Consider the following 19,834-nt stretch of genomic DNA (forward strand, 5'->3'; position numbering starts at 1 on the left):
TTAAAAGAGATGGCGGAAGTTATAGCATATGCATTCGTTATAATCTACCAAAATTCTCTGGACTCTGGGGAGGTACCAGCGGATTGGAAAGCAGCTAATGTAACGCCTCTGTTTAAAAAGTGGGCAGACAAAAGGCAGGTAACTATAGGCCGGTTAGTTTAACATCTATAGTGGGGAAAATGCTTGAAGCTATCATTAAGGAAGAAATAGCGGGACATCTAGATAGGAATAGTGCAATCAAGCAGACGCAACATGGATTCATGAAGGGGAAATCATGTTTACCTAATTTACTGGAATTCTTTGAGGATATAACGAGCATGGTGGATAGAGGTGTACCGATGGATGTGGTGTATTTAGATTTCCAAAAGGCATTCGATAAGGTGCCACACAAAAGGTTACTGCAGAAGATAAAGGTATGCGGAGTCAGAGGAAATGTATTAGCATGGATCGAGAATTGGCTGGCGAACAGAAAGCAGAGAGTTGGGATAAATAGGTCCTTTTCGGGTTGGAAATCGGTGGTTAGTGGTGTGCCACAGGGATCGGTGCTGGGACCACAACTGTTTACAATATACATAGATGACCTGGAAGAGGGGACAGAGTGCAGTGTAACAAAATTTGCAGATGACACAAAGATTAGTGGGAAAGCGGGTTGTGTAGAGGACACACAGGGGCTGCAAAGAGATTTAGATAGGTTAAGTGAATGGGTTGAGGTTTGGCAGATGGAAAACAATGTCGGAAAATGTGAGGTCATCCACCTTGGGAAAAAAAACAGTAAAAGGGAATATTATTTGAATGGGGAGAAATTACAACATGCTGCAATGCAGAGGGACCTGGGGGTCCTTGTGCATGAATCCCAAAAAGTTAGTTTGCAGGTGCAGCAGGTAATCAGAAAGGCGAATGGAATGTTGGCCTTCATTGCGAGAGGGATGGAGTACAAAAGCAGGGAGGTCCTGCTGCAACTGTACGGGGTATTGGTGAGGCCGCACCTGGAGTACTGCGTGCAGTTTTGGTCACCTTACTTAAGGAAGGATATACTAGCTTTGGAGGGGGTACAGAGACGATTCACTAGCCTGATTCCGGAGATTAGGGGGTTACCTTATGATGATAGATTGAGTAGATTGGGTCTTTACTCATTGGAGTTCAGAAGGATGAGGGGTGATCGTATAGAAACATTTAGAATAATGAAAGGGATAGACAAGAAAGAGGCAGAGAGGTTGTTTCCACTGGTTGGGGAGACTAGAACTAGGGGTGGGAGGGAGGGTGGGGGGGTGGGGCGGGGAGGGAGCAACTGTATTCAAAATTGTATTAATATTGAAATTTGTTGAGCTCTGAAATTTATTGATAATTAAGATCACAACTCATGGTTTTCCATCATTAAATAACACTGAGATAGCGCAATGGCATTGCATATTGGCATCGCCATACACTTCACTGTACACAGCGGTATTACGTTAGTTTGTGTTTGCAATTCCTCACAGGGCAGATCCCCAGACTCATTTGGTCATCGGGCAGAGACAAGTTGCAGGAGGCCAAGTACTTTCCATTGGTAAACAAAAGAACAGATATCACCTTGGGCTGTTCTTACCCGTGGCGGTATGGGCAGAGAAGAGCAGAGGTCATTTATCTACCTGGTCAGCCAGGGAATGATGCAGACAGAGTGGACCGAAGGGAAAGAAAGGTTTCATATGTGACGTGAATTTAATTGCACCCTAATATTAAAGAAAAGTAAGACTTGCATTTATATAGTGCCTTTCACGACCATCGAATGTCTCAAAGCACTTTACAGCCAATGAAGTACTTTTGAAAGTGTAGTCACTGTTGTAATGTGGGATACATGGCAGCCAATTTACACACAGCAAGCTCCAACAAATAGCAATGTGATAATGGCTAGTTAAACTGTTATTGTTATGTTGATTGAGGGATAAATATTGGCCAAGACACCGGGAATAACTCCTCAGCTCTTCTTTGAAATAGTGCCATGGGATCTTTTATGTCCACCCGAGAGGGCAGACGGAGCCTTGGTTTAATGTTTCACCCGAAAGAGGACACTGACCCATTATTTTTATAACTGGCATACCTTTGACAATTGTCCACACAGCGCTTCACAGGCAAGATTTTATGTATCATAATATTTTGCCCTGCCTCAATCTGGGGAAATAAATCTTAACAGCTGCTGAACTTCTACTCCTGATTATATTATCATATACTTTATTGCTCGATTTCAAAAATAATCTCCAAAAGTTTTGCTTAATTACAGAGTGCAGCGTGCACTGAAAAAGAAACACTGACCTTGGCATTCGCAAACAAAAATTTTCTCTCCAGATTTCCTGTTTTGTGCCACGCATTAATGTTGCAGCATTCCTTTCCAAATAAACCTTTGACCCAATTTAAGAAAATTGAAAACCTGTCAACCAGTAATTTTCTGATGAAACGTTGTTTCAAAAAAAAAAAATCAATCTGAGCACAGACAGGTCAGGGCCGAGTTTGAAGGTTTTAAGTATAACAGGAATGGCCAGAAATACCATTGGGTTTAGTGTCAAGTTGCATAAAAGTTATTATTATTTTTTTTTAAATAACCATTAAATTAAAACAAGACTTGAGGAATTCCAACCGTCATAAGCAGGGCTTAATGTCAGTGCCTGACTCTGCCGTTATAATACTGCTCGAGTGAGAAGAGGTACGAAGGTAGCAGTGAATTCCGATCTGGCTTCTTGGCACTGTGTAATTTAGCTACTTCCACAACATACCTCCAGTTATAAACATACGCGAGCTTGAGTACAGAGTCACCACGCTGACCTTTGACCAGTTCATAATATGACCTGCCACATCCCAACTTTGGAATAACTTTATATTATGATCAAAACCTTATATTTAAAAATAAAGTTTAGCTTGAAGTGCCGTAGCCTACAAGGCTACGGACCAAGAGCTGGATAGTGGGATCAGGCTGGATAGCTCATTGTCTGCCAGCACGGACAAAATGGGCCGAATGGCCCCCTTCTGTGCTGTAAATTTCTATGATTCTGATGATATTTAAAATCTAATTTTTGAGCTTTTGGATGCAACTATAAATCTGCTCTGCTGCTGCGAATGCAGAGAGCGTAATGTTCGAAAGCGAACACAGCCGTTGGCCTCTAAGGCTTTCAGACAGGTGAATCTGTCCATTTATTGCCTGCTCGTCAGCTCGGTCTGCACTCTGGGTGCGATATTTTTTAAAAAGCCCGTGACAGACCTCTGATTTGTTTAAGCAAAAGGCTCCATGCAACCTGTAAATTCCAAAATAAATGGCACCCTGCCCTGTTAAACACTCAGCCTCGATGGAGCTGCCTTGATCATCCGCGCTCGAGTCATCGGAGCACACCCTCTAAAGATTTAAAATTAATTAGTATAAAATATGGTGGTGAGTTCGAGGGCAGTCCTGTCTCTGCTGTTTATTCAGGCATGACTGATGTCTGATTAGTTAAGGAGAGAGGAGGAGAGAGAGAGAGACAGACAGACAGATTAGTATGTGAGTTAGGGATTGTGGAGCTATCCATAGTGCTTAAATGTCTTTGCACCATCAATTACAGAACTGCTGGGCTCCATGGAATGTAGTATGTACTGTCAGAACGTGAAGGAATTTCATTGCAACAGTCTGCCTTGCAGAAATATATTATAGATGTTGCCATTGTTAGAAAAATATAAATGAATCCAAAATTTATGCATTTTAAAAATGATTTTAATGTGCATAATGCACAAAAATACATATTGTATGTAAACATTGATCTAACGTGCGCCACCACCAATACTTGTTTTAAAAGTCCAAAAATTAAAATTCCTTTTTCTATCATTTTCTTTTCCCCTTTTGTTTTTTATTATTAGTATTAAATGAATGACATCATTGTAGGACAGGATGGTTTAGGGCGAGTGAACCCGATGGTGAGAAGTGCAGAATTGAACAGATACAATGACGAGCAAAGTTTACTGAAGCACTCTCTACTAACATTAGTGCAGCTGCTTTGTGCTGGAATCAGCGACCGTCACAAACTGACCACGTTTCAGGCTCAGGTTCCAAACCTGACAAGATTGGAACGCTGAGCATGGAGCAGCCATCTCATCTGATCGGAGCATCAGCTGGGAGCGATTTAAGAAAAAAAAGAGTCCATAACTCTTTCAAAACAAGAAGTTAAAAAAATGAGGATGAATATTTTTCTATTCACTTTGGCTGAACAGATTTGTTCGCTAAGTGCCGAATACATCAGAGGCTCTGGCTTGAATCAGTTGCCACTCCAGACTGTGTGAAGGTCCTGAATTGACAGGCACAGTTGAAACAGCGTGTTGCTGAGGTTAATAACCATTTCTTTGTTGATGCCTGTTCAGTTCTTTTACATAATTGAACTCAATAATTCCGGTAAGGTACTTATGCCCAATTAAGTGTAGGGTTTTAAATAGGGGGACAATTTAATAGGGAACACCCTAGAACATGCTTCGACTGAGTTTGTTGATAGCCTAGTCATAAAGCTATAACCCAACATCAATGGCAGTTTCACATAAAGATACATACACTTCTTTTCAACATGACTACCTCAGTATCATCATAGGCAATTCCTCGGAATCAAGGAAGACTTGATTCCACTCTTAACATGACTTCTTAGGTGGCTGTACAGTCCAATACGAGAACCACAGTTTCTGTCACAGGTGGGACAGATAGTTGTTGAGGGAAGGGGTGGGTGGGACTGGTTTGCCGCACGCCCGTTCCGCTGCCTGCGCTTGATTTCTGCATGCTCTAGACGACGAGACTCGGTATACATGGACTTGAAATATACCAACTGAAAATGAACATATTTTAGAGTGCCCTCTGCAATCCTTCCTGCTTGTTAGTCTTTTAATGTGCTCACTCAAGCTTATAGGCTAAAATTGCAACGTGTCATGTTTACGTATGGGCACATTGTGTCCATAAGAGAAATCGCTCGCTAAAATTTTCATAGATCCTGAAAACTGCTAAAAACACACAGGTTAAGCATCGTTTTAAATAGTAGTAAGATTTTAACCCATTTGTCTGCTAATATAGCAAGAAAATAAGAGAGATAGGAGTGGCAGTAAGCCATTTGGCCCGTCAAGCCTGCTCCACCATCCAATAAGATCATGGCTGATCTACCTCAACTCAACTTTCCTGCACTATCCCCACATCCCTTGGTTTCCTTAGTATCCAAAAATCTATTGATCTCTGTCTTGAATGTACTTAACGACAGACTGCACAGCCCACTTGGGTAGAAAATTCTAAAGATTTACAACCCCTTGAGTAAAGAAACTTTTTCTCATCTCAGTCCTAAATGGCCGACCCCTTATTCTGAGACTGTGACTCCTTGTTCTAGATTCTCCAGCCAGGGGAAAAGTCCTCCCAGCATCTACCCTGTCAAGCCATTTAAGAATTTTATATGTTTCAATGAGAATATAAAATCGTTCACCATTTGATTATTACCATACTTCAAAAAAATGCGGCTCCTATCTCCTAGCATTACATTTGAAAGCCATCTGAGGAATTATTTAAAAAAATACAGAAATCAGGATAGCATAGAGTCAAGTAGATTCTCACTAAAAAAAATGTTATTCCCTTTCAGGTGCAGAATGTATCCCTTCCTGCTTGTCACTTCAAAGTGACCCTGTCATTTTACCTCACAACATGACCTCAGCTGATGTGGAGTACTGGATGAGCCCTCCAAAGGCAGAGGTTGGTTTAAAATAATGTTAATAAAACTGCTTTTTTCACAATGACTTTGCCTAATTTTCAGGCATCACAATTCCTGGTCAGCAAGCCTAGCATATTGGACAGTGTTCGAACTGCAGTAGATGATGCTTTTACAGCAGTATACATTTTATCAATGCAGTTTTCATACTCTCTCATAGTAAGAATAAGAAATGTTGGGCAATGTGGGCGATTAGAAGTGCAATGAAGTGACATTGCTGACTTTTCTGTATACAACAAATGGTTAAAAAGTGTCTAAGAGATGTCACCATGACAATGCCATCTTTTAAAACATGGGCAACCTCTGGGAGAAGGGGTAAAATCAGAAGCTAATTTTCCCCCAAGAGGCTGGTACAATGCCAGATTGATACCTTTCAATGGGTCTCAAGTGATAACATAAGAAATATTACGTGGTGGGCTATATCGGAGACAGGAGGAAAAGCATGGTTGTGAACACACCAGCTTCGACACATTTAGATAGATATATATCTAAATTTATATATTGGATATATGGATCCAGATATCAATCATCTGTTAACATTGCCTGTTAACATTGCCTATGGTGTGTTGGGAGACATTTCTGTCAGAAGTTTCTGAAGCAGCTTGATAGTGGTGGTGTTTTTTGGTTTAGATCTGCCAAGAAGCTGACAGAAAAGTTGATTTCTTATACAGAGACATTTAAAGTGAAATGTATGGTAAACAAAGAACTTTTCATACATTATAGATTCTAGATATGCAAAACACAGGTAATATTGTTTGATCTATAATGAAAACCCAACAATGCAATGGCAGAAGACAGTTCATTCACTATTAGGAAATTGCAACAGTGAGGTTGATAAACTTGATATTTCCAATAGACTAATGGCAGGCTGTCATCAAACCACAGACACCAATCATTGATCCAATAGTCGGATTCAGAATGCGACAGATGTCAATCTTAAAGTTTCTGACTTTGTGTATTCACTTGGGCAAGTGATTTATTTGCTATCACTCAGAAAGCAACATTTCTGTTTCCTCGAACATTTTATGCAGGGTCGTGGTGCTCAGGCAGCAACTCCATTATGCGCTGCAAGATAGCAATTTATGAGTTGGTGCACTGCGCCAAATCACTAGTAATCACGAGACGCGAGGGATTCCAGAAATTTTCTTTCGCTAGATATTTGCCAATAAACGTTGACAAAGTATCAACTCCTATGTTAGCGGGCTGGAATACAAACCATTTGTTTCCTCTTCCCCATTATGCCGACTTAATTGAGAACCAGGGAACCCCAGAGTGAACTGATTCTGAGCATGCAGGTCCATTGTGAACATGTAATAGAACAACTCAATAACCACACTTTAAAGTGCTTACATGTATCCATCAAGGAATGAGAAAGTAATTTTGTGTTGCTGCAGCCTTTTGACTACATAATATGAAACTCTTGTATATACAGGGAACAAAACAGCCATTTCTACCCATAACATCATAGGGCCCAAGTTTCGGGTGGAGTTGCTCCTAGTTTTTTGGAGCAACTAGTTTAGTTTGGAGTATGTTAGAAATTGCAATTTTCGGATATTAGTTTGCTCCAGTTCTAGTGAGTTAGTTTAGGTTGGCTTTAGGTAAGGTACTTTTTTATCAAAAGGGGGTGTGTCCAGCCACTCAGGCCTGTTTTGCAAGTTTCGGCAGTGAAAACTTACTGCAAACTAACTTAGGATGGAGTAAGTGTCCACTTTTGTAAGTTCTGAAAAACCTTACCTAGAGTTAAGTTTAGTGCTGGCACAGCCAGAGACAGCGGGTGGGGAACATTAAACACAAAGGACACATCAACATCACAACAGCGGGGGGTAAGGGAAGTTAGACGATTTTCCAAAAACACCTTCACAACAACATTAACGAAGCAAAGTACATTTAAAGCGCTAAGCACGAAACAAAGCAGTACATTTAAAGCACCAAGCACTAAACGAAGCACAAAAAGTAATAAGCAATTAATTAATAAAAAATAGAAGGAACCCTGCACCTAAAGCACCAAGACCAATAATAAGTAATCAATCAATACAAAATAGAAGTCCTACCTTTATGTGAAGGGAAGGTGTCTCTGTCAGTCTCTCTCACTGTAGTGTCTCTCTCTCTCTGTATCTGACAGTGAGGGGTGCGGTGGGGGGGGGGGGTGTGTCTGTGTGTGTGTATGTGTGGGAGTGGAGGGGAGGGAGTGTGTGGGAGGGGTAGGGTGTGTGTGTGTGTGTGGGGGGGGGGGGGTGGGAGGATGTGTGTGTGTGTGGGGGGGTGGGAGGGTGTGTGTGTGTGTGTGTGGGGGGGGGTGGGGTTGGGAGGGTGTGTGTGTGTGGGGGGTGGGAGGGGGGTGTGGGGGGGTGTGGGGGGGTGGGAGAGGGGTGTGTGTGTGTGTGGGAGGGTGGGATGGGGGGTGTGTGTGTGTGTGTGTGTGGGGGGGGTGATGGGGGGTGTGTGTGTGGGGGGATGGGGTGCGGGTGTGTGTGTGAGGCTGGGGGGTGAGGGGTGTGTGTGGGGGGATGGGGTGCGGGTGTGTGTGTGAGGCTGGGGGGTGAGGGGTGTGTGGGGGGGCTATGTGTGATGTGGGTGTGTGTGTGTGTGTGGGGGTATGCGGGGGGGTGGGGGGGTGTGTGTGTGTGGGGGGGGGGGGGGGGTTGGGGATGTGTGTGGGGGGGGTTGGGGATGTGTGTGGGGGGGGGTTGGGGATGTGTGTGGGGGGGGGTTGGGGATGTGTGTTGGGGGGGTTGGGGATGTGTGTGGGGGGGGGGTTGGGATGTGGGGGGCTGGAAGGAGGCAACCCTGCTCTCTCCTCCGGCCCTTCGATCATTGAGTGCCCCCCAAACCAGGCTCCTCCATCCCTGTTGCCACGTTTCCCCCTCCATCCGTTGTCACGTTTGCCCCCCCCCGCCGGTTGCCACGCTCCCCCCTCCCCCCCCGGTTGCCACGTGCCCCCCTCCCCCCCCCCCGGTTGCCACGCGCCCCACCTCCTCACCCCGGTTGCCACGTGCCCCCCCCCTCCCCACCCCGGTTGCCACGCGCCCTCCCCCCTCCCCACCCCGGTACCCACTCCCACCCCCCTCCCGGTACCCACCGCCCCCCCTCCTCCCCCCTCCTCCCCCCTTCCCCCTCCTCTCAGTACCCATGCACCCCCTGGTACACACACCCCCCCCTCCTCCCAGTACCCCCTGTAGCCACACCCCCCCTCCTCCCAGTACCCATGCGCCCCCTCCTCCCGGTACCCACGCCCCTCCCCCTCCTCCCGGTTGCCACGTGCCCCCCGGTTGCCACGTGCCCCCCTCCCCCCCCCCCGGTTGCCACGCGCCCCCCCTCCTCACCCCGGTTGCCACGCGCCCTCCCCCCTCCCCACCCCGGTACCCACTCCCACCCCCCTCCCGGTACCCACACCCCCCCTCCTCTCAGTACCCACGCCCCTCCCCCCTTCCCCCTCCTCTCAGTACCCACGCACCCCCTGGTACACACACCCCCCCTCCTCCCAGTACCCATGCGCCCCCTCCTCCTGGAACCCACGCCCCCCCCCTCCTCCCGGTACCCACACCCCTCCTCCTCCCAGTACCCACGCCCCCCCTCCTCCCGGTACCCATGCCCCCCCCCCCCCGGTACCCACGCGCCCCCTCCTCCCGGTACCCACGCCCCACGCTTCCCCCCCCGGTACCCACGCTCCCCCAAGCCATTGCGCAGGCGCACATGCTCCAACGCGCCTGCGCAATGCTGCCGGCACTGAGAAGAAGGCATGATCACTAGCCCCGCCCTCCTGCAGGCAGGCTCCTCCCCATGGAGACTACGCTGCGCCATGCCACGCCATGGTCCAGGAGGACCGGAGAATTGCTGCAGAATATTCCGGCGCACCTTCGAGCCCAGGCAGGTCACGTAAGTCTTGGAGGTGCGCCGTTTTCACCAGATGCCGAAACTTGGGCCCGTAGAATGGCTACAGCATGGAAGGCAGCCATTCGGCCCGTCGAGCCCGCGCCGGCTCTCTGCAAGAGCATGTCAGCTAGTACCACTCCCCCTGGCCTTTCACCGTAGCCCTGTAAAACATTTTCTTTCAGGTACTTATCCAACTCTCTTTTGGAAGCAGTGATTGAGTCTGCCTCCACCGCCCTTTTAAGCAGTGCATTCCAGATCCTAACCACTCGCTGTGTAAAAAACTTTTTCTTGTGTTGCCTTTGGTTCTTTTGCCAATCACCTTAAATCTGTGTCCTCTGGTTTTTGTCCCTTCTGCCAATGGGAACGGTTTCTCTCGATCTACTCTGTCCAGACCCCTCGTAAATAAGTTTAAAAGATTTTACTGTGTGCCTGTGTCACAACCTCAATTTTAATGATACATCAGGTTGTGTGTGAAGGGGATTGAAGCAACTCAAGTGAAAAGGAGCTAATTGTAATTGGATCTGACGACAAGATAGACTACCTGCAACTTTGTCACCAAATTATGTACAGATTGCTGACTTTCTGTATTTTCCTACTGCCTAGTACTGCAGCTAATCCCTCTTTTTCAACTGTGCATATATATATATATACACACATGTAAAGTGAAGGCCAGTGGCTTTATAGAATGCAAGAATCCAGCATTTGTTTGATTGGCCAGGGCTGTAATTCTACAATACAGATGCTACTGAAAATCCTCGGTTTCTATCATTCTATTATAATGCCCCTGACTCAAGCATGCACTGCAGGCTGATTGACAACGAGCTTTCTTCTGGTTCAGGGCTCCCCCTAAGGACTGTTTTGGATCCCATATCTTTTATGGACCTTTAAGTGCCTCAGCTATTTACATCAGTGGTAGAAAATCTGTACCTTCTTAAAAAAGATCAGCTCTAATTAGACTTTCCCTTTGATGTAAATAGGAAGTCGTTGGAAAAAAAAAGTTGCTTTTTAGTATATTTAAATTTTTTTTTTAAAAAAGAGTCCTTACAATCATTAATAAGTACAATGTTGGACGATTTCCAAGTTTGTTATTTCAACACTCTGCCTTTAAAAATTCGATTAGATAAGAGCCACAGCGGGCTTCAAATGGCAACACTGAGCTCTCTGAAGGCAGCAGCGAGGTAATTTGATCAGTTGTTGAGATCGCATCAAAGAGGAGGTTTGTGCGATCAAACCCCTCATTAGTGGAGCGAAGGTCGCTACCAGCTTAGGGTCATTTAAACCTTCATTCTTTTTTTCTTAAAATGGAGGTTTGAGTTAACAAAATTTCAAATCCCGTAACATCAACGGCCAAACTTCTGTTCAAGGTTTCCATGCAGAAAGTGACCTCCAGTCAATTTATTAAGTAAGTCACGTATTATACAGAAACCGCTGAAGTCAACTGAGTGGTGGACATTGGAAGGAATGAAAGCTGAGGGACAGAAAAACAAGTCCAATGTAGATAGCACAAAAAAAGCCTTTTAATAAAATATCGGGTGAGTTTTAAATGGCAGCAGCCTTTAACAAACAAAATCTCACTTCCAAAATAGAGGACATTTAGTTAGCGACTGATGACAATGGAATTTCATATTTCAGTCAGATGTATTCTAAAAATGCAAAGGATCTAAAGGACTGATTAAACACTATATAATTCATCGCTGCTGTAAAATGCTGAACATTTCAGCACCAAGGAACCCTGGTTGTGATTCAGCTCTTAGGATTAAGGCTGCAACATTTTGTTCAGAGTTTGGTCAATCAATGGCTCAGTCACAGCATTGAAAATGTATCTTGTGGGCACTAGCTGCAGTAATTTGCTGCTAATGGAGGCAATTGCTCCCATTTTATGCCATTCACAGCATTAGCAAATGAATAATCTCTGAGGATGCAAAGTAGCAGAACATTAAAAGAGGCAACATTTTGTACAAAAGCATGTTTGCCAATCTTCTTCTGCTAGTGAAGGGAATAGAGTTAAAATAGCCAAGCTTTATGGCTGTGATAGTGAAGTGATGGTTCATTGAGGCAGCAGGTTTGTACCCAAAACTGAAAAAGTGATGTGCAGAATAATGTTCGTGAAGGCAGTGCCCACTTCAGGTCATGTGGACCAGGGTAGGACATGATCTAAATCAAAATGTGAAATTTTCCAAACCATTTTACATCAGCAAATTCAAAAGAAAGAGTAATTTAAGGTCGTTAGATAAGCAGATGAAATTCTAGAGCACCAGTATATATAAGGTAAATTATTAATTACATTAATTTCTCCAATAACTGCAGACCCCAAATTGATTTACAATAAACATTATTAAAAGGACACGACTGCTATCAACAACATAAAAGTCATTGCGCATGTGCAGTTCAATAGTCTCTTGGTTGTTCTTGCTGGAGTGTGTAGTCAGCAGTCATTTTGATGGAATGGAAATTGTGTTAGTTTTGCCAGTCACTAGAATAATACGCAGCCCTGCTTCTCAAATGTGGCCACAGTCCCCAAAGGTTTCAATGGGAAAAACTTTTTTTTTTACTGGGGATAACGCTTCAGAGGCATCTTTGGTTTTGTTGTTTTATTTAATAGATCGAGTGAAGCAGCAGTGAAAAGTAAACCCAGATCTTAATCGCAGGAGCCCTAAGGCGGTTGTCATACCGCAACTCCTTGGATGTTCTTAGTCCTATTCAATATCTCTAAACTGGAAAAAGAAACTTTACTGAGAGATTTATTTTTGAGAGCCAGAATGTTGACAGATGATTGCCGGAATTTGGAGTTCATTTGGAGTGGGGGCTGAGGAGATAACCTGCTTGCTGTACAGGGGCTTTATGTAGGTTAACACAAACCAAAGAAAGGCCTCATAACACCCAGATCATGGAAATACCAGACCTGCATCTGCAGTGAACGTCATTTTTTAAAATTTGAGACTTAACAGTTATGTGCACAATGCTTCTGCGCAGCTTCCGGTTCGTTGGCAGGAGTCACTCCGTTAATAAAATCATCATGCACCATATAATCACAAAACAGGGATTCATAAATCTAATTTCAGGAACCCAGCTCATTTATGCAACATTGTTTTTGGAGAACCCAATGATAACTGCCTTGTAATCATTCCTTGTTGTGATCTCTTATAAACATTGAGTTCACTCCTGGCTATCCAATGTATTAATGTAAAACCATCTGAAGCATCTGGTTAGATTTCTGCCTTATAATCTCTCCCAAATAACTACTATTCTCCATTTGATTCTAACATTCAACATTTTGCCCAATTGCGATATTAAATGATATAGCACTTCGCATATCAAACTATTAGATTATGACTGGCCGAGACTGCTAACAGGGAGAAGTATCTCATGGGGAAGACGCAAGTGAAAGACCTTTAACAAATCATCACTTAAACCTTGCTTGCTTGGTGAGTCACTTATGACATTGAGAAATCCATGTGACCTTCTTTGCCTCGGAAGACTGGTACAGTAAATCATCATGTACATAGCAGCCAGTAGATACTTGAATAATCAAGGCAGGTACCCAACTGATAGCAAAATCCTTTTGAGTGCAATTATGACAACTCTTGTTTTATTTTCTCTTCACAGAACATGGTTTGTACAACAGAACTTAAATGGTACCCACACCCTGAAACGATTCACTGCATTAATTCATGTGAGGTAAGATCTTTTACACCACGATTGTAGGCTTTCATTGGCAGACCACATAAACGCCAAGTCTTGCCTTGGTTCTTGTATTATTTTTATTGGAGAAGACAAATTTACTTTGAGTGTTTACAGTTAGCCAGGCAGAGGTATTCAGTGTCTTTGGGCATTACGGTTACCCTTACGTTAACACCATTCCATAATCCCTCCACAGAAGCTGGAGGCATATAAGCAGAGGTGAAGGCCTATGGCAATCCTTCCTATGTGCCCACCTGACAGAACAGCCATCATAAGTGATAACTGTAACTGTAAAAACACATCACGTCATCCAACATGGCAGTGGAGAACCAATTGCTTGTTTGAAACCTTTAATAATATTTCACTCACTTCTACTAGTCTTAATAATGATAAGATACCATGACATAGCATGCATTTGATAATTGTATATTTGTTGCTGTAATCTGATGCTGGAAAAAGCTCAAGATTATTTTAACTGGAGGGTGATGGAAAGTGTCTCTTAAAGTTCTCTGCCACAACCTCTCAGTGTGGTGGGTTGAGTAATGGCTTAAAGGAATCTTTAAAAAAAACTACACAACATAATACAAAGAAGAGTAAATGGTTGGCAATGAGTTTAAGGTTACAAATCATTCTCTGGGTTGTACTGATGCTCAGAATTCAGCTTTTCTGTCTCAGTTGTCATCAGATACATTCTGCATGTGGCCACACTTTGGTCTGTGTTTTGTTGTAAAGGCGAGACTGTTTTATTTTTCTTAAACACTGAACACCCATTTTTTGAAAATGAGATATTTAAGGTTCTTGTCAGTTACTAAGATTTCCAAAATATGAAATATTATATTATAATTGTTCTTGTGACTGTCTCCTTGAAGAAAAGTGTGGTGTTGCAAAATGCAGTCTGCTTGATCATCAATCCAGCCACCAGTTCAAACAGCCACTCCCTCCATGCCATGGCTGCAGTGTGTGCTATCTACAGGGCACACTGCAACAAGTCGCCAAGGCTTGTTCGGCCAACCTCCTAAACCCACAACCTCCAGCACCTAGAAGGACAAGGGCAGCAGGTGTATGGGAACAGCATCGGTCCAAATTCCCTTCAAGTCACACCCCAAACTTGGCAGATGGCAGAAAAATGGTTTTATGAAACTCATAAATAGCTGAATCCATGTTTCTTGTGTAAATCAGAGCACCAGCAGAAGTTAGATTTAATAGGCACTTCTCACACAACAGAAATTTCAGATACCTTAACAAGGGGAAAAGGTGGACATCAAGCAGGAAGGATGTTAGAAAGGGTGACCAAAGACTGGTCAAGATATACTATTTAGTAAGTTACTGAATCCAGGAAAAGCATGATCCTGAAGAAATTTCCAGAGGATAGGGGCTTAAAAATAATTCTTCAATGGTAGGGCAAATAGGAAGAGAGACCAGCAAAGATCCCAAGTCAGAGGAATGGAGCATGCTGTTTGGGACATATGACTGCAGAATGTTACTCAAATAGAGGTTTCTTTCTGATGCATGAAATGGGAAAAGACCAATTTTGAATGATCAAGCTCACTCCTTTGATAGACCTTGTACAATTGCTCCATTATGCCTAATGTATTTTGGGTGCAAAATTGCCCCTTTTTATAGCCCCATTAGCAGCTCTGGGTGGGAGGGGGGGTGCTAACAGGGCACAAGACAGTTTTCGCCCAGGGGAGGGGAGCACTACCGACTCACGGGAATTGCCCGGGAGTTTGCGAAGAAGCGAAAAGTCCCAACTCAGTAATCGAGGCGCGGGGCAATCTTGCCCCCTTAATTTTTTGGAAGGTTTCAGATCTTCAAAATGTGTCCGGTGTAGCTCCAGATTATCCATGTATTTATACTTCTCCATTCATCAACAATGGTTTTCACAGATGGGACTTCCATGGTCCGAAGAAATGTCATGTTGATATTTATTTGTGCTAACTATTTATCATAGCATTGGAAATATCATTTTCCATGGAGTATTCGATTGTTACTGGCTACACTCAGCTCCACAATCTTTAATCCCATTCCTAACCAGAAATTTATCCAGTCCTTTTTTCCAATTGATTCACAAAACTAAAGTGCTTTTACAGAGACTCTTGCTCCACATATCCACTATTTGAAGAGAAGTTAAAACAAATATTTTCCAGTCTTGTTTGAGGCTTCTTAATTTTGTACTATTTCTACATTCACAGTCAAATTTAAATAGCCACTTGCACCTTTATTAGCTGTAGCCCTCAGCAGCTTAAAAGTACAGACTAAGTTTTCCTCAATCTTCTTTTCTACTGTGAATAGAAGTTCAACTGTGAGTCTCACCTCATAAATTAGAGCACTAAGTAAGCAGAACCATCCCTGTTGTTCTTCTGTGAACCCTTTCCAAAGCATAAATATTCCTTTGACAGTCGGGTATCTACTATTTCCTCTTCTTCCCTGTGAGAAAACTTAGCCTTTTCTTGTCCTCTGCTCAAGTTCAGTCTCCATGTGGAACATTGTTGTGACAAATATGAATTACTGCACGAATGAATTGTAGTGCTCTACTGCCAGACTCCCCTCCACCCCCTGCAAACCCGCCTCTATTTCTCACAAAGTATAGATCTCTGTGAGTCATGTACCTCGGGACCGAGAGCACGGTCAGGTGACCTGCAGCCATATCTCTTCCAACTGTTTGTTTCACCCAGATACTAGGAGGCACACAGAAATAGTCTAACAATAACTCATCTGCCTTTCTTTCCCCTCCCCACAATGAGGAGATACCTGGTCTCCACTGTGGCATCTCCACTGAACAGCATTACTATCAGGAACTCTGTGGAGTGTGATGAGGGAAGGACCAAAAAGGGACCTGGGACTCTCTGCACCCTAGTGCCGAATGTACCATGTCGTCACGCTGTCCATATTCACAGGAGTAGGAGGGTGAGCAGTTCTCCTTCCCAAAACAGACAGGGTTATTCTCTCTTCTGATTCAGGAAAGTTTTTTCATCATATGAAGTATTTTTTAAATAGGAGAGGGTATTTCTTTGCTTTGTACGATAGTTTAAAATGGGCGATAGTGAGTTTGCAGTCTGTTTTACATCACTCATGAGTTTTATTTACTTTGACTGCAATGGGAATAAAAATCAGGAGAGATGTCAAATGGGCTGGCAACTTGCTATTATCCACTTTACACTGTCACACAAAGTCGAGATCTGCCCCGAGGTTTCTTAACCATTATAGCCAGGCATTTATGCTTTGTGATATCATATGAATGCTTAATACGTCCGTATCAAATCCCCTTTTAACAGAGGATTAACCTATTTTAAACTTATTAACAACGCAGTTAATATCATGGACAAACAAATTGTACTCAAACGTGTTAAGTGGTGTCCCATCAGAGGGAAATTAAATTCCTCAATACTTTGGTGGTTCCTTTGCATCAAAAGGTCAACCTATAATAATGTAAAGTTACCTTTAATTCAATGAGAAGTTGCTCGTCAAGATCTGCTCTGCCTCATTTGATTCTCACACAAATCTACAACTCTGAAGAATATTTCTCCAGCTATGTTACTTGATTCCACTTCCCTGTACATCATCCTCCAGTTACACCTCGATGGGTAAAAAAAAAAGAGGTTTGCATCCGAGAGGGTTAATATCATAATTTCCAATCTAAATTCTTTTTCATGCCACTAAAGGACATACATGGCTACAGTGCATAGGTTTATGACTCTGCTTATAGAGACCTCATATAGAGCACTCGCTTGAAAGCACTCCCCCATTGCTGTAACATTTTTTGTACGATTGCCAAAGAAAGCCTTATGGAAGGGATTTAGGGTAATGTGATGATTTACAATGTAGGGTCATAAATTAAATTCAGCTTTTCTGCCTGCAATATGGATTAGTAAATTTATTTTGTGATCTTAGTCATACTCTGCTTTTCTTAATTGCTCTGAGACTCAAGTTACCCAGTGCAGTGCGCATAAATTTAATCCAGTCTCTTTAGTTCCTCTACGATTAATGTAGTGAAGAGACTGGTTACCAATAATAGATGGTTTGTGGACAGTACACATATATATTTTCTACTTTTCCCTTACCAACTTTTCCCCTGCTCTCCTTCCCTCTGCAAAAGATATTGATGCCACGCTGGGGCACATTTCCACAGGTATCTGGCATGCCTTGTCAACATGGCCATTGTGTACACGTGAGTCTTGATGCTGAGCATCAGGAAATTATTTGGATATGTGGAGTGTCACGTTCCAACCAGATTCAACCCTTGCCACATGGGTCGCACACAGGCGCGCATACACACACGCACCCCCAGGAGTTGCTGGACAGCCATCGGGAGCTGGGGGGAGGGTTTCCATCCCTAATCCAAGTCACCAAGATTAACTGCAGCATCCTGACCACTGCCCCGGTGAGATCAGCCAACTCAGTCCAGTCCAGCGATCAAACCTAGTACCTCCCTGGCTCAGCGGCTCACTGAGTACACTTGCTATGCCACCAGGGAGACCGTACATATATATTTTTTCCTTCTCTTATTTGGCAATGTGACAAACACCAGGAACACTGAGCATTCGGGAGGTCAATGAAAGTTTCCAGGGCAGGGCGAAGGTTGGTATGTAATTGTGAGGTTTGCAGGTGCACTAAGTAGCCCTCTATGTCCTGTCTAAATGGAAACCAGCATTAAAAATTAAGCTATTCCCAGCTTAGCAATTGAATCGACAGACGAGCTCTCTAGAAATGCAGGGCATGTATTCGACACAGGAATGATTCAACATATCCATTGGGAGACCTCACATAGTAATAAAATCCTTCATGAATGTAAGTAATGATTAGATATAAATAGCATGTGAGGCAAGGTTATGTATTCTCAAGGCAATACGAGGCTAATTTTGCTTTAAATTTTAATGACAAAATAATGAAATCCATTAGCTTTCAGCATTAAATGAACGCATTTACACCCAGCCGAGAAACATGTGAGATCTTATTCGACCTTACTGATGGGATATGCAGAGAATAATGATCTCTCCATTGATCCCGTTAGGGGAAAAAAAGGGAATGTTTCTCCAGGGTTTCCTGGTAGGGAATATAGCGAGAAGTATTTCTCCATCCAAGTTCCTGAAGGAATACTGTCCTAAAGACGAGAGATAGAAAAGTAAAAGCACACATGGCATTTTTTTTGTCTCTATAGGGGTAGCAATAGTAAATTTATATCTTACTAAAACTATTGAGACAGCATGATTGACATACAAATAATATGGCGAGAATCTATGAACCCACTCAACAACAGATTATGCACAGGCCCCCGAGGTACAAATTAAATACTAAATGTATACCTAACAAATTTACCATGCTCAAGAAAACACCAGCAGCAAGTTTAGTTAGTGTGGATTTTATGATGATGAATTGGCCTTTCTCAGGTGCCTAGACTAATTGTAGGCAAATAGAATTGTATTAATCCTTCCACCAAAGAGATAGCAGATCACCCACACAAACTACCTTGCAAAGTATTTGATATATATTCTTTATTAAAAAGAGATTCCTTTTACATGCTGATAGAAATTATAGAATGTTTTTTGTCCTCAATAAGTATTTTCAGAATGAAACTGAAAAACTTCAATAACATTTTCAGCACGTTGCTTCTCTTTCCCTTATTTCCTGACTGCCACCTACTCCCTGCCTCACCCGAAGATCAGGACTTGTTGTGGGGCACAGTTCCACAGACGCTGCACAGCCTATAGTGCATCATCCAAGTTGCTATTCTTCATGCACGAGCCTCTTCAGTGAATACTGATGGTTTCTTTGACTGGGGGGAGGTGGGGGAAACTCACTATATGTGAGATCGATTCTCGCGCTCTCCTATTGTCAACACATGCAGTTTACAGCAGTTCTCCTTCCTTTTCTAGGCCAGGGTACTGAGGCCAATTGTAGTGCTGCGCTGAAATTACATTTTAATCTGGCGATATATTGTATTTGGGTTTGCAAATGTAGTTACAGCCGCCAAGTGTATTAAAGTGGACCAAAATGAATTCTGTTCTGCTGGGATAGAGAAGCATTTCTGTGCTATTCAATGTAAGAATGTTATTGCTAAACTCGTACAATGGTAGTCAATTTATCCAGTAATTCACTGAGCCATAAGGACCAGGAAGGTCAGGTTCAATCACAGGTCTGATCTCAGCTAGGGGAGTGGAGCATTAAAACTGTCCTCAGTATAACCCCCTTCCCCCAACTCCACCAAGCCAGACATGAAAAATATAGGCCAGGTTTATATTCCTGAACAATTCTCGTGATCCCTGCTGGGAAGTGCATGTGTATGATGTCTGGTGACTGGGTTAAACTACAATGCCTCACCTCACCACCAACTAAAGAAAGAACTTGCATTTATATAGCACCTTTTACGACCTCAGGACATCCCAAAGTACTTCACTGCCAATAACTTTTGAAGTGTAGCCACCAACGTTCCCTCTCACCCGCGCAGCCCGGGACCAGCTTTTCAAATCTAAAATTTTGCACATGCGCGGAATGTTGAATGGGCCGAGCTCACATGTTATGACTTCCCCCACCTCCTCCCAGTCAAAGAAACCATCAGT

The 19,834-nt window shown here is 43.3% G+C and overlaps 1 protein-coding gene across 3 annotated transcripts in view; it reads left to right on the plus strand.

The window, feature by feature from the left end:
* Window positions 1–19,834, plus strand: part of LOC139232515 (pappalysin-1-like) — a 322,505-nt gene that overhangs the window by 232,781 nt on the left and 69,890 nt on the right. For all 3 annotated transcript variants that reach the window (XM_070862846.1, XM_070862848.1, XM_070862849.1), the window contains exons 19-20: window positions 5,598–5,707; window positions 13,203–13,274. In XM_070862846.1, the coding sequence (XP_070718947.1) occupies window positions 5,598–5,707; window positions 13,203–13,274 (182 nt within the window). The remainder of the gene's footprint in view (window positions 1–5,597; window positions 5,708–13,202; window positions 13,275–19,834) is intronic.

Source organism: Pristiophorus japonicus, chromosome 20 (assembly GCF_044704955.1).
Source record: "Pristiophorus japonicus isolate sPriJap1 chromosome 20, sPriJap1.hap1, whole genome shotgun sequence".
NCBI lineage: Eukaryota > Metazoa > Chordata > Chondrichthyes > Pristiophoridae > Pristiophorus > Pristiophorus japonicus.